General features: G+C 40.5%; 1 protein-coding gene across 2 annotated transcripts in view; it reads left to right on the plus strand.

Moving 5' to 3' along the window:
- The window catches only part of mcu (mitochondrial calcium uniporter), a 60,923-nt gene that overhangs the window by 25,803 nt on the left and 21,393 nt on the right, over positions 1 to 13,727 (plus strand). The window contains exon 2 of one of the 2 annotated variants that reach the window (XM_080481827.1): positions 2,661 to 2,774. The exons of the other annotated variant lie outside the window; for it this stretch is intronic. Within the exon in view, the coding sequence (XP_080337953.1) occupies positions 2,661 to 2,774 (114 nt within the window). The remainder of the gene's footprint in view (positions 1 to 2,660; positions 2,775 to 13,727) is intronic. 2 annotated transcript variants of the gene reach the window in all.

Consider the following 13,727-nt stretch of genomic DNA (forward strand, 5'->3'; position numbering starts at 1 on the left):
GGCGGCTGGCATTTTCTCCTCTGGCCTCCGTTTCCTCATATTACCCCAAATCTTGCACGTTTTCTGGAAAGCTGACTCTAAATTGCTCAATGTTGTGACAAGAGGAGTCACTGTGAGTGCTGTGTGTGAGTGTGTCAGCCCTGTGATAAGGCCGTTCTGACCCTGGAGTCACCTGTCCGAGGTGTGCAACACCTCTCAGCCAGTGTATCCTGGGAAATGCTCCAGCAAGAGAAGCAGCAGAATAATGAGTCGATGGAAGGGAGGCACACGGTTTAAAAACTGGCAGTTCATTACCTTCATTTGGTTTATTTTAGATGGCTAGTTTGACAGCTCTAAGGAAACATTTAAATTTTCTTTTTTATATCGGAGGTGCCAAATAAATAAGGGAGCGGTCAGAGCTCTGTGACTCCACATAAATTTATGAAAATTTCAGAGGCTATGAAGCCTAAAAAAGCTTTAATTTCCCCAAATCACAATAATTTTGAAAGCCCAAAAATAGAAATGTTGGAGCTCTATTACAAAATCCACTCTCATACCCAGGAGATTTGACTGGCTAGGAAGTGAGCATCCAAGAGCATATAAACATTTAGTTTTACCCACTTTCAACCCCGACAGTGGTAAATAGTTGTTGTTTTTTCCTGATTCCCTGCAAACAAGCCAATGTGATTATTTCCCAGAACTTATTAATCTTTCTCTTAAAACGCTGTTGTTTTTATTCATTAAGCGACATTGTGACCTTACTCCTACGCACAGAGGTGGATTGCACTAATTATACAATGTTCCATGACCTATAAAATTCATCACAATTCCGTGAAATACGCGTGGGAAAAATGCAAAGTCATATGTCACATCCAAGGAGACGTGCACAAATGTCACACCTGCTCTCAAAGGGATTTACCACAGGTCTTTACAGGTTCATGCAGATGCTGGAAAATCCTATTATTGCATGATTTATAGTGAACGTGTTTATTTTCCCCACATGTTTAAACTCACTATGTAGCACATCTTCTTTAGTCTCTGTATGCCCTCCATTTTTTTTTTTTTTTTTTTAGCAGCCTAGATTTTATTGGTGATGGTGGGTGGTTTGGAAAATAGTCTCTACGCATGACCTTTCTTGTGTGGAAAGCCAAGAGCAGGTTGGTGAAGTGTTAAAAGCACTGAGTAGCTTGTATTGTGGAAGTGTGTGTTCAAGCCCCCCCACCCCCAGGAGACTGAGCAACTCCACGTACACAAGTGTAAAATCGGTAGTAAATTGGGTGCACATGTTGTGTATGCTGGCGAGTTGCTCGCACTGTTTATAAACTAGTTTATCTCCATCTAATCTTTCCTCAGTCCTATGAGCCAGGGAGCATCTGACTGCATACTTTGAAGGTGACAGTATTTTAATCATAGTCTGCTCTGATACACGCACACACAAATACCGATGCAGGTAAATGTGCATTACTTCAGAGGACATCACATTAACCTGTATTCCGTTCCTTAGGACAGAAACCAGCCTTAATCTTTCCTACCCTTAAGCATGTACCTATAATTACGAGCACTCATGAGCATACTTCAATCCTTAAAGGTTTTTTTTTTTTTAGGTGTATGCTCTCTGAAAGCCGACCGCCCCATGACCCGCACAAAACACTTTTGTCTGCTAAAGAAAAAAAAGCAGCAGTGGGTTATCACAGTCTCATTTATTAAACAACAATAATATAAAAGGATGCAGTTCAAATGTTTACAATCCTTTAGTTAATTCATGAAGTACTAGTTTTATGTATATTCTGTAATATCTCGTACTTTAAGTGAACTTAAGTAATTATTTGGGATTTTTTTGTATGTTGTCAGTTGCCAGTTCAGTAGTGTGACACTTAACAATTGTACTAATAATAAACAAACTATATAAACTGAAACAGACTTTTTACTAAATACCTGATAGTTTATTGATATTTGAACAATACAATTCCACTGAAATGACATTTAACAAATAATGGATTGTACCTTGCTGGACTATAAAGTACCTCTCTAGGGGCACTACGGTACAATTTGGATAGTTTGTTCATAGCATAACCTTGCATAACTCTAAAGTTTATCACGTTATAATATAAGGAGTCACTATTTGTACAAATGTCCACTAATGTAACACAAGGGTAGCGTCATGCTCATGCCCATAAACACAGTCACATTCACACATGCACTTAAAGTAGAGCATCTGTCACAGGGCTTACATCACCACATATTTACACGAGCAGATTCTTTTCAGCTTGTAAGCAACCTGGGACGTGGAAAGAAAGAACTGGCTGCTAATCCTGGTTTAGGTTTGGAGCAGATGCAGGCTGTTTCATCTCGTCCTGTCGGTTGCACCAGCATTGACTGCCCCACATTGACAAGCGTTTTCTCTTGGCATTTCTATTGTCTTGCACACACAGATTGGGGGGAAAAGGGAAATGATCCTGGCCTGTGATGGGAACGGAATATAAAACGCAACTACCACTTTCACGCCTCATTATTTTAAGCCTCTTTTTAGCTCTTTGTGATGTACTGTAGATCCCAGAGGTGGCTCGCTTACAGAAAAATAACATTGGGGGGGGGGTCATCCCAAAGACTTTGTTTTCATTGTGAGCTAATAATGATGCTCCCCGCCTTGACATTTGTGTCTGTTGGTGTGTTTTCTTCAGCAGGAGGTACTGTCTGCTCCTCTCACCCGTCAGACTGTCAGGAGAGCACATGGCCTACGGTCAGCGGCCCACTCGACACTCTTCACCCAGCCTACCACTGCCCTGTCTCCACAGGTTAGTGAGCCTGCACACGTCTATATGTGTGTGCGTTATAAAGAAATGAAAATAATAGATTGTTTCGTTTTGTGCGCTATTGATTTCTGTGCCATACAACCTGGAGTGCAAACCCATATTTCAACGGTACCGGGTGAGCTGTGCGGATATGTCTGGCTCATTGATGTGGGTGGCGAGTAACATCGGCCAGCATCGGCTTTGTCAGCACTTTCTGACGCTTTCATCGCCCATTGCAGTGGTGAAAGTCATTCGAAAAGGTCAATCGGGAAATTGTTGCATCATTATGAAGCCTAGATTTCAGGTTGTTTTAGTTATCGGATCAATATTGGCCAGCCAATCTTTGGCAGTCACTTTAACCTGCGTCATTTTGCCTCAAGAAGCTGCCAACTGTACTAACAGGCTCAGTAAAAGTGGTTGATGGAATCCAGTGCTATAAAGTCCTGATGCTGGACGGCTAGTGTTTTAGATATCAACCATGAAGTGACATCATGCAGCTCTGCAGGAAGCAGCGTCAAAGCAGGATGCCATCTATATCATCCCCAAGTATTCAACAACACTGGTTAATTTCTTTATGACCTTTTAGTGCGTTCATAAGTTACTGGGAAGTGTGAAAGTTCCAAATGTACCACTGAGGAAAATGAGCATCAGAATACAGTCAAAGTGGGAGTTTTCCGCTGAGAGAACGAGTTCCATGAAATGAAAGTGTTACCTGTTTGAAAGTTCCTTTCTCTAGGCAATGAAATCTGTTCACAACATCTTCATCATCCTCCATACAAGCCAACCAACACTGACAACGCTAACCGACATATGTAAACATAATGAGATCAGGCAGATTTCATATGTTCAGGTTTGTTAATTATAGAGTTCATCATGAGGACGTGCTGTTTTCTATGTTTATACACAAATCCAATTGTAGTTCTTGATGGCACCTTTACTTCTTGTTAGTGCCCAGAATTGTCCTACTTTCTCTGCCGGAAGATCCCATTTGGACAAAGTTAAAATGTTTTTTTTTTTCCTCCTAAAAACATGTCCGATGTCACCCAGCGTGGATTTGGTGAAAATCAAGAGATTGAGTCACTCTATGCACAAAGGAGCTCATACTGAGGCATAGATGACTACGCACCTTTTACGCCACCCCCACGAAATAGACTGGTTGTTTGCATTTATGAAACCTTAGAACAACGATCATGACGGGTCTTTGATGTGTTAAAGGCACAAAATAAAGTATGTAATGGCTGTGCAGCACTCCCCTTCTACATTGATGAACATGATGATGAACTTGTTCTCTTATCTGTACTTATAAACGGAGATAATGTGGCACTACTGGAGGCGGCCATGTTGCATGTTTGTTATTGTCATGTGACTGCTGTAAACTGAGAAATGGGTACTCACTTGGTAATTGTCTGTTTCTAGCTTCTTGATTGCAGCCTTTGGACTGTTAAAAGGAAAGAAAATCCGAAGCAACAAATTTATATATGCAGTTATTCCTCCTACAACTGCAATCTTTCTTTTTTAAATTCACTTAACAACTTAAATTGTCACCATCAAAGCCTTAATAATCCTCCACCTGTCACTGTTTTCGCTTTGAGTTGCTTATAGTTGTTTATGTTCAGTTTACCGGTGATTAGCAGTCATGGCAGTTTAGCAGATGAGCCTTCAGACTGATGAGGTCACACTATGGCGGCCTTTTGATGGAACTATTACCTTGAAAAATGTATTCAAATGCATTCAGAGATCTCTCGGTTCAAAGCGACCCCACCCCCCACAGCGCCACCCTCAACACGATTCAGTGATGCCAACAGGAAACAGCGCTCTGTGTCGCTGCACACCAAATAAAGCCGGTTTTTCCCCATCCGAGCATATTACTCTCTGCAAAGCACAACTTTGACAGGTGTGCATTTAGATTATGAACAGCAGCACGGTTTGCGAATGCAGTGTGCCGTGTTACAGGGGAATAAACTGTTTCGGTGACGTCTGAATTTGATGTGAGAGCATCAAAACAAAAACATATTCACAACTTCATTCCAGCAGGGGGATTGCAGTAAACATTATGTTCTCGTTTGAAAATATATCAACCCCCACCCCCCCCCTTCTCTTTCTTCTTCTTTTTTTTTTTTTTTTTTAATTTGGTGGGATTGTTTGTGTTGAGCAGTATTGGAGTAAGAAATTACAGTTGACTTGGAACTGTTTAATCCCCTTGTTGGACAGTTTCGTCCTTATTGGGTTTTGAGATTAATGTGACATTGACTAATGAATCAGTCTGTGTTATTGCGTTGATACCAATTTCATTTTGTGACAGTTGTAATTTAAATTGACTATTTGCCATCTGTTTGTGGAGCATATGGTTGGTGCAATGCAGCTTCTTTTTCTTTTTTCGGTGCCGTGTTGTTGTTGTTATTATTATATACAAAAATAATCAGGGTATTACTGAATTAAATTGTTGTGTCAGTTATTTTTACACTCCTAAGATATAACCTACAAAGTAATATGTCCTGTGAGCTCATTCAATCTCAAGGAATTTCAAAAGATGTAATTGCACGTAGCCGATTGTATTTGAGACAGCACACGCCTCTTTGGAACATACATTTTCCAAGTTGTCATTGAAAGTATTTAAAGACCTTAAAAGTGTTGGTTTTTTTTAAATCCATAATCTGTCGATGTTCACTTCTTTTTTTTTTTTTATGCTGTAACCACTGAGTGTATTTAAAGTGATGTGCACATGCAGTATATGGAGCACTGTGTCAGTCTGAGGCTTTTGATTAGGTCTGCCTCCTGCCTGGTGTCTCTTGAGGCTCAGCAGCACAGGCTTCTCAGTGCAAAGTGTCACATCGGTGTCCTTTTATGAGAACATGAAGATCAGTCATTGGATCCGGCATCTTTGTCCTTTGTCGAGTTTCCAACTTGGCTTGGTCAAATCCAGTAAAGCAGGTGCATTATGTTAAGAAGATCAGCTCAAGGTTAAGTGTGTATTTTAAATTTTTCTTTCTCAAGGAATTGCGCCTGGCCCACCGACAAGCTTGCATGGGATGAAAATTTTATGACGAGAACCGGATATTTGTTTCTTGAGTGCTCGCAATCCTGCTGCTGAGGGCAGCAGTACATTAGCTCGTCTCCACTTCATTCTGAGTGTGTGCGCCTGAACGGGATAGCCAGTGTATGTTTCGGTTGCTTTCTGTTGGTGGTGTGTGTGTGTGAGTGTTTGTGTGTGTGTATGTGTGTATTTATGTGTCATTGGCCTATATGAAATGGAGAAGGCGTGACTTTGCTTTCAGGGAGGGTTGGGTGGTTGTATACAGAGAAAACTGAGCAGAGTCTTTCCTCGGACTGTGTTTACATTTTATGCAGCAGACGTTCAGGGAAGGCTGCTGGAAAGGAAATGTAGTATATATTACTTACGCTGCCGGAAAGAGAAAACATTAGCCGCGAGTTGTCCTCGCGAGGCCTTGTTCTCAGCTGGATAAAATAACAGAAGCTGATAGGGAGAGAGTCGATAGTAGCGGGCGTCCCTCTTCCAGCCATGTTTCCTCCAGAGAGAGAGAGCTGTTTGTTCAGAGGGCAGGGAGGGAGAAGACGTGGGAGTCTCAGTGGGGAGTGTTTGCATTGCCGGGGCTTGTTGTCTCTGCGAGGTAGAGCTGAGGGTGATACTGTCATAACTGCGGTGGAAGAAGGACACATCAGCAAAGCTACGCTGCTGCACGGAAGCTTCGTAGGTTAAAAACCAGGTTGCACCAACTTGTTAGCCTTGCATACTTTGGCTCTTAACACGCCTGCTGCACCGTCTGGCATTTGTGCACTGCGCTGTCATCAGTCAGTGTTTTTTTTTTTTTTTTCTCTCTCCCCCTTTCTTTATTTCATTGACATCCCTCTCCCTTGCTCCTGCATTGCTGCAGTACAGGCATTTGTCTCTTTCTTGGCTAAGCCTACCCTCCCTACCCTCCCTCCCTCCCTCCGTCGGTCTCTGGCATCCTTCAGTTTAGCTGCAGCTTCCCATGAGGGCTGATGGGTCGGAGCCATTCTCAGCAGCACTATTCATGCGTGGACCTTTCGATCCATCTGTGCCTCGGCTCCTGCAGACGGCAGCCGGAGCAACCCGGCAGAGTTGTCAAATGTCAACATGACACGCGAAGGAGGAAATCCAAATGAGGGGAAAACAAGTCCTTACTTTCTCGATTGAAGTTAGCCAAGACATTTCATGTCACTACACGTGTAGGCTCAAATTACAGGGGACACTGGTGACTGTCATAGAAAAGATAAAGATAGAATGAGTGGAGAAAATACTCTGTGAAATAAGGAGTGCTTGTCTACAGCTCAGAGAGATGTAGTATAAAATGCTGTGGCTGTACCAATGTGACTCTGACGTCAGGGATATTTGATGTATTGGTGACTCATGTCGTTACCCAACTCGACTGTGTCGATCTGATGTCTCCTTTCCTGATAAAGGTATCGGACCTGTCTTGTTATGTTTTCCAACAAAGGTAGATGAGACACTGACCAGTGAAAGAATAGCATTGCTCGGCCTCTTTGAGGATTCATGGCTCTCCCCTATCTGGTTATAGCATGATGGTATCAATCATCTACACTGACTTGTCCGGTCTGTGGCGACAGGTCAGTGTGGTTTAAGCACACAATACAGGTTTTTTTTTACCAAAGCGCTCAACATGCATACATGAGTACATTGAGGAGCTTGGTAAATGTCAGCAGCAGCAGAGAACACTGGCTTCTGTCTGATCCAGCAGACAGGCTTCGCTCTGTAGAAAGCTTCAGTTTGTTGGTTTATTCAAATGATACACAGGACAGGCTGAGCAGGAGTATGGAACTCCCTCTCCAGCTCACACATACGGATTCACTCTAGTCTGTGCGCTTATTCACCCCAGTTCGTCTCCTTTTATGGCAGCAAATCAGGAAGAGTTTGAGCAAAACGTTCATGACATTCGCCGTGACTCATACAAAATGGCAAAACCTCCGTATTAGCACTTAGAAAAATATGATTTCTTTCTTTTGTTTTGACTCACCGACACTGTTTTTATGTTATAAGCGATTAACCTTTTAAATAGTAATCTTTCATTTATCCAAGAATTAAAACATTAAATCCTAAAACTTTATTGACTAACCCAAGTCAGTCAATATAAACACCTTTATATTCCATTCAGATTTATATTAATCTGTTTAGAATCGGGAGGAAGTCGGTCCAGGCCGTGCAGGAGAGATTCTGTTTTTTCTGTTCGTCTGAGAGTGTTGTGGGTTCACCCCAGGCTGGAGGACGTTGCAGCAACAGGGTTGTCTTGGATTTTATCACATGGGGACTCGGTTTGAAATAAGATGGATTGATGTTCATAATCACGGAGCTTTCACCATTTTCACCATTTTTAATGACCATAATGGCGCAAATGTCTCATCAAATTTCTGCAAAAAAGGTAGAAATCAGTATTTTATGGGTGAGGCAACTGAATTGATTTATTGTCCTATAATATATTACATAATTTGCAAAAAAGAAAAGTTTTAATAAAAGCTGTATGTAATAATACGTCCTACACTATAATGTCTAAATTGCACAAATAAGACGCCAAGTTTGATTTGCTACACTAGTCCAGCTTGTAGTAAGTCAAACTTTTTGCAAATTTTCAAGAGAAATGCATAAACGCATGAAAACACATGGTGTGCTGGTAGATATAAATAAAAGAAGAATTTCTGATAAATTCTAGAAAGACATAAGCAGCTCGCATCTCCATGGTGAGCGCAACTAGTTAAGTTATTAAACATACATTATTATTTTAATTAATTTGAATAAAGTTGCCACTCTATAAATGCTTACAGGTGTCAAAACGTCTGGAAATGTTACCCACAATGTTGGACTTGTGTTCCACTGACTGTTGGATTAAGTGAAGATGTTTAGGGTGCGTACTGCTCACGTCATCGGCTCCAGCAGGGGCTACTAGTTCACGCTTTTGAAAAACGGCACCGGCGAACTTGTTCGTCTTCAATTACCTGAACAGCTCATTAGAACATCGTTGCTGTTAAGTCCGGCTCTTGTGTGGCGTCTTTGAGTGGCAGCAAACGGTGACACTCATCAAAGCTGGTATCAGATTTCAAGTGTCTTCTGTCAACACATAAGAGGAGAAACAAAAAGCCTCATTAGGTTGAACACTTGTAAACTGTCCCCATCTGCCATGTATTTCAATGAATGAAAAGAGATGAGAAATTTTAATCAAATGCAAGTGATACCGACAGATCAGCTTAGCGATCTGGAAGTATTATTATTTAAATTCATTGGTCTGTGTGAATTAGGCTTGTGTTGAAACCAGAAAAAAAACATGACAAATCAGCTGATTTTACATTTAATTTGGAAAATCCTCCAAAAATATCCAATACCATGTCAGACTGAAGATGGATATATGCTTTGCAGGAATGGAAAAAGTAGTTCATTTTCTTGAAGTGGCAATGTTATGGCACATAGGATATTTTAAGCTTCAGAAACACAAGTGTCTCCTGGGAGCAGATGGAACAAGAGTCAGATATTTGACATTTTGCCTTTTCCACAATAATCAAACCCACTTCAGATATCTGACCAATCGCGACAGTTTTTGTCCGACACCCATATGATGAGTTGAGAGGAAGCTGCGTGAAGCTCCGAGCAGGAATGCCGGGTGAGAATGACGCCAATCTCTTCTCCCACAAGTGTGTCAAGGCGCACGTTTCCTGCAGCCTTGGGTATGAACGTTTTTTACAAATTCACAGTTTGCTTCTGACGCTAATGCTGCTTCACTACTAATAAGTTGGGAGTTTTTATTGCTGAATCACTGATCGTGTTGCAACAGGTTCACTTTTCTCCCTAAAGCAGCCGATGAACCAAAAACTATTTCTTTGTCCCACAAGAGTATCTGTAAGATGACTGTGCAAAGGGTACAAATTACAGTTTTAGTCCACGCACCAACGGTTTGCCAACTCTGGCCTCCAGGCAAAGTCTGTACAAGTATCAAAAGATAAAGTGCTGAAGGGGTAAAAGATGATGGTTAAGAGGAATGTCTGTGTTGTGAGACATTTATTTGTCTGAAGTGACTCTCTTGGTTTGCTGAGATTGATTGCAAAAATCAGTACGGGGTGTGTGAAGAAGAAAGTCAATTTCCTTTCGGGATGCAAATGGACTTTTTCTGTCGGTGCCTCAGGAATCTGAATAAATCTATTGATCCTCACACCTTAAACCTCCACCGATTGTAATCTGTTATTATCTCGGTGAGTCGTCGTTGCCGCAGAACACAGTGAACATTCGTCCGAAGAGAGCAAGGTGGAATTGTTGATAAACGGCTTCCTGTTGACGCTTTTTTTTTTTTTTTTTTTTCATGTTTATTGGCAGTTTTGGCATATTATGCTTCTCTGTAGGGGTGAAAACCTGATCATTTGGATTGATGATGGTGGTGATGACGCCAATATGGCTGAACAGAAACCTGCAATTCCTGTTTTTGCCATTCAAAATCTATACTAGAGTACTATTACTGTTACATTGGTTAGAATAGACTATTAAGTAACTAATACTTTGAGGAGTTTCTGTTTCTTTTTTAACTACACGTAAATTATTTGTCAATTAAGGGGATTGAATTTACTTGTACTTTCTTTTTTTGTTCTACGTTAAAGCTTATTTCACAGATAAACAATCAATAAGTAAAATTCCACTATGGTCTTTTGTCTTTGTCTTTGCAATTGGTGACAAAATACCCACAGTCACTCTATTCAAAAGAATATATTTGTCACCTATAAAAAAATACAAATTCAAATTGTGGCTGCAACTTCTCCTCCTACTTAATGAATAACATATACTTGCAATCCTATAATTAGTGTGCATTTGTGTATTTAAAGGATGTTCCCCCATGTTGCCTATGAATGTCTTTGCAAGTGATCTCTGACATCGAGGGGTAAGAATAAAATCCCCACTCAGATTTTTCACCAAACTACTGAAAAAATAACCCTGCAACAACAATATATTGCCAAATAGGTCAAGCCGAGGAAAAAAACAAAAAACGCAGCTCAGAAGTAATAAAATACAGAACCTTGAAGCACAACAGTGAAAAGGAGAAATCCAAGGCATGGACAGTCCTTCAACACTGATGTTCAAGTGTAATAAAAGAATAACTTTGTGTAGTTATAAAACTTCAAAAGACTCCCTCTACCTTAGAATTTGAAGACTAAATGGGGGGAAAATCTTTCTGCGGTCTTGTTTCACGCTGACCTCAGGATGTAATAAAGGCGCGCCTCACGCGATCCCTGCGTGAGGGGAGCTCAGGATACCTTTACCCGTTGCTGTCTTGTGAATCCTGTTCTGCCATAAAAACTGAGGACGCCTGGTTGAGTTTGCGGTTCGGTGGTTGAGAAACCTCAAGCAAAAGCTGCTTCAGGCAGAAACTGCTGCTGGAAACGAGCCCCCAGATGTTATGCTGATATTCAGCAGTACCGAGCCTTGCATCTTAAAATCTCATTAAATACAGTGTTAACCGTATCATTGCTGATATTAAATAAATGCTCATCTGGAGGACAATTTTACACATTTAAATGCATTCAGGGTGTGATTTGTGGAGAAAACAGCAGAGGGATGGTTTCATTCATTTTAAAAAGAAGTTGTGATTTAAAAAAAAAAAAAAAAAAAAAGGTAAATAAAATGTATTTTGAGTTAAGATTATAAGACAATTGAAATACAGTTTAAAACGACTGTAACATGTGTATGTGATCTATGTAGCCTGCCTGGCATTCACAATAGCTTTTAAGTTGAAAGCTTGGAAGTGTGTTCAATAATAAATTACTGTGTGTCACGAGAGTGTGATTTACTCGTAATTGAATGAGTTACTCTTATCACATCTGATTATTTGACATGGCTGATCCACTCATCTGGTGATGTAGCTTCATTCACTATCAGGACAGAGCAGATTGCATCTTTTCCCCTTACGATTCAAAGTAATCATGTGGTGGGGTCACATAGACCAGGGCTTGTGTATATTTCCGAGCCTCTCATAGGGACATAGGATTCTGATTGTATTTAAGACTCAAGAAGAAATTAAAACAAAAGGTATATTGGTAATTGCTTTTAGATGATGTCGTTTTTTTTTAAAGCTGCAATATTTGAACTTAGAATTGAAAATATTTTCAGAGGTTAATTTGCCTCTTAACCTCAAATTATGTGCTGTTTTCTTTTTTCCTTTGGCTCTTTTCTCGATTTTGCGACAAAAACAACAATCATTTGTAATTTGCTTCGTTATTTAGCTTTTTCTAATCAAAGTAGACCGATTTTTTGATTGCACACACTTTCTCTGGGATTAAAGGCTTTGCTATGCTGTTAGAGGCAAATCATCATTCTTAAAATATCATTGTAACAGGAAGCAGGTAATTCCTGTCATGTAAAAGTGCCACCAACGCACTGATGATGCAGAAATCTGAATCTGAATAACTTCCCTTTTAATATCTTTTGATGTCAGCTGCAATGGCATCTTTTGCATAATCACACAACCAAAGTGAGGCATTTACAGGCACATTACTTTACCTTACAATCACTCATGACAAGATTATTCAAGTGTTTAGAAATGTAAGTGCTCAAACTGGAGGGGCGGCAAAATACGGGCTTTCTTCATATAAGTAGAAATACAAATATTTATATTGATACAACCTTCATCTCTACATGGGTACGTGTAAGAAAGTCGAGGTTTTAGACTATGTTTAAAGTATAAAAGCATTTTTAAGGTCCTTACAGTTGAATGAATTCATGAATGGGGAACGAGCTGCTGTTGTGCTGTTGTGAATCTCCTCTGTTGTCAGTGTTATGATTCACTTCCAGCCGTGTGGCTTCTGGTTCTTCCTGTCACAGACACCACATTCAATCCTCACAGGTAAACACTCCCTTCTCATATGTTTCCCTTTTGCTTTTGTTTTTAGTAATTTTGGCCAGTACGAGATGAAGCCATTGATGCACAAATGATATTTTTTGAATATTGCAGCATTCCTTCAGGGTGAAATCAGTCCTAATGTTACGTATACATAGACTAACTGTAAAGATCCTGTCATATGTCAGTTAAAGGTCAGATTAGCCAGAATAGTCATGGAAGCGGCATGAACTGATGAAGCCACTTGGATAAGGGGCGAACATCTTTGACGACAAATCCAATTGACCTGATCCAATTTGCTTTGAGATTTTTTTCCCTCACTTGAACAAATGAGAACATGCACAGACAGTAGTCAGGGAAAAAAATAAAAAGTTCTCCAAGCTTATGATTGGCTCTTTGATCCCCAGCGTCACCTATACACATGGCGAACTCTCCGTGGTAAAGACATTGAATCCCAGTTTGCTCTCAATGGTGAGCGAGCACCTTGCATGGCAGCTCTCATCACTGATGAATGTTTGTGTGATTGACTGAATGTGACTCTGAAATTAAAGCAATTGAAGTCTGTTATAAGCAGTAAAAACACACTATGTAAATGTTCATTTACCATTCATAAAAATGTTTGAGTAAAGTGCCTGAGACATAAATTTTAGTACAACGATTAGGTTTTTTTTTGTTGTTGTTATTGCTCATCTCTGCACGACTATTTGTCGTTTTTAATACGGGAACAATGTAGTTGGATATAGTCACGAAATAACATATTCGTCTCAAAAATGAATTAAACATGTGCTGGACGTGTTTAAAGGTGTTTTGCATTGGCATCAAAGGAGTTCTTTCAATCCGGGTAACGCCGGGGATCAACGCGGAGCTACGCCGAGTCTGGCTGCTCACCGGGGGTGACACCAGAATGCACTCTTCACCGATCAACACTGGAAGCGGCTGTATTTCTAATTTGTTGTAATAATAGCTCTCAGAAATTAACATTCTTAACATCTGTTATGAGACGAGAGCATGTTGAGCTTCTGGTTTCCGGAGTGACTCTAATGACCTGAAACCGTGGCTGGGAAGCTGGCACAGCTGCAGTCGCTCTCCAGCG

Source organism: Lipophrys pholis (genome assembly GCF_963383615.2).
Source record: "Lipophrys pholis genome assembly, chromosome: 15".
NCBI classification, from domain to species: domain Eukaryota; kingdom Metazoa; phylum Chordata; class Actinopteri; order Blenniiformes; family Blenniidae; genus Lipophrys; species Lipophrys pholis.